Here is a 363-nt window from a genome sequence, read left to right as displayed (position 1 = left end):
TGCTGAGATGTGGTCTGGTGCCAAACAACTCTGGTTTGACGTCAAGAAGCAGCAACAACTTAAAGTAATCAATCAGTTGATCTACCTTGACTCTCAAGACACTGTCCGTCGCCTCTGTGTTCCGAATGCGCCGAAGCTTTGACTCGACGTGATACACAATTTTCACGATTCAGCAATCATGGCTCATCCAGGTGTGCGTCGGACACAATTGGTAGCGCAGCAGTGGTACTATTGGTCCATGGATGAAGACATTCGTGCATACGTGCAAAGTTGCGAAGCTTGCATGGGATCCAAGTCTTCAACATGACCACGTCAAGGGAAAATGATTCCGATTCCAGTTCCAACTCAGTGTTGGGAGGTCAT

At 47.7% G+C, this 363-nt stretch overlaps 1 protein-coding gene across 1 annotated transcript; it reads left to right on the top strand.

Annotated features, from left to right (window-relative positions):
* Positions 1-7: 7 nt before the first annotated feature.
* On the top strand, positions 8-307 carry PHALS_03418 (uncharacterized protein; the record flags this gene model as incomplete). Its single annotated transcript, XM_024717622.1, has 2 exons — positions 8-116; positions 174-307. 2 exons carry the CDS (start codon positions 8-10, stop codon positions 305-307), a joined length of 243 nt encoding a protein of 80 aa, XP_024583103.1.
* Positions 308-363: the final 56 nt, after the last annotated feature.

The sequence above is a fragment of the Plasmopara halstedii genome, assembly GCF_900000015.1.
Source record: "Plasmopara halstedii genome assembly, contig: Scaffold_2331, whole genome shotgun sequence".
Classification (NCBI taxonomy): domain Eukaryota; phylum Oomycota; class Peronosporomycetes; order Peronosporales; family Peronosporaceae; genus Plasmopara; species Plasmopara halstedii.
This window is presented reverse-complemented; position numbering and strand designations above follow the sequence as displayed.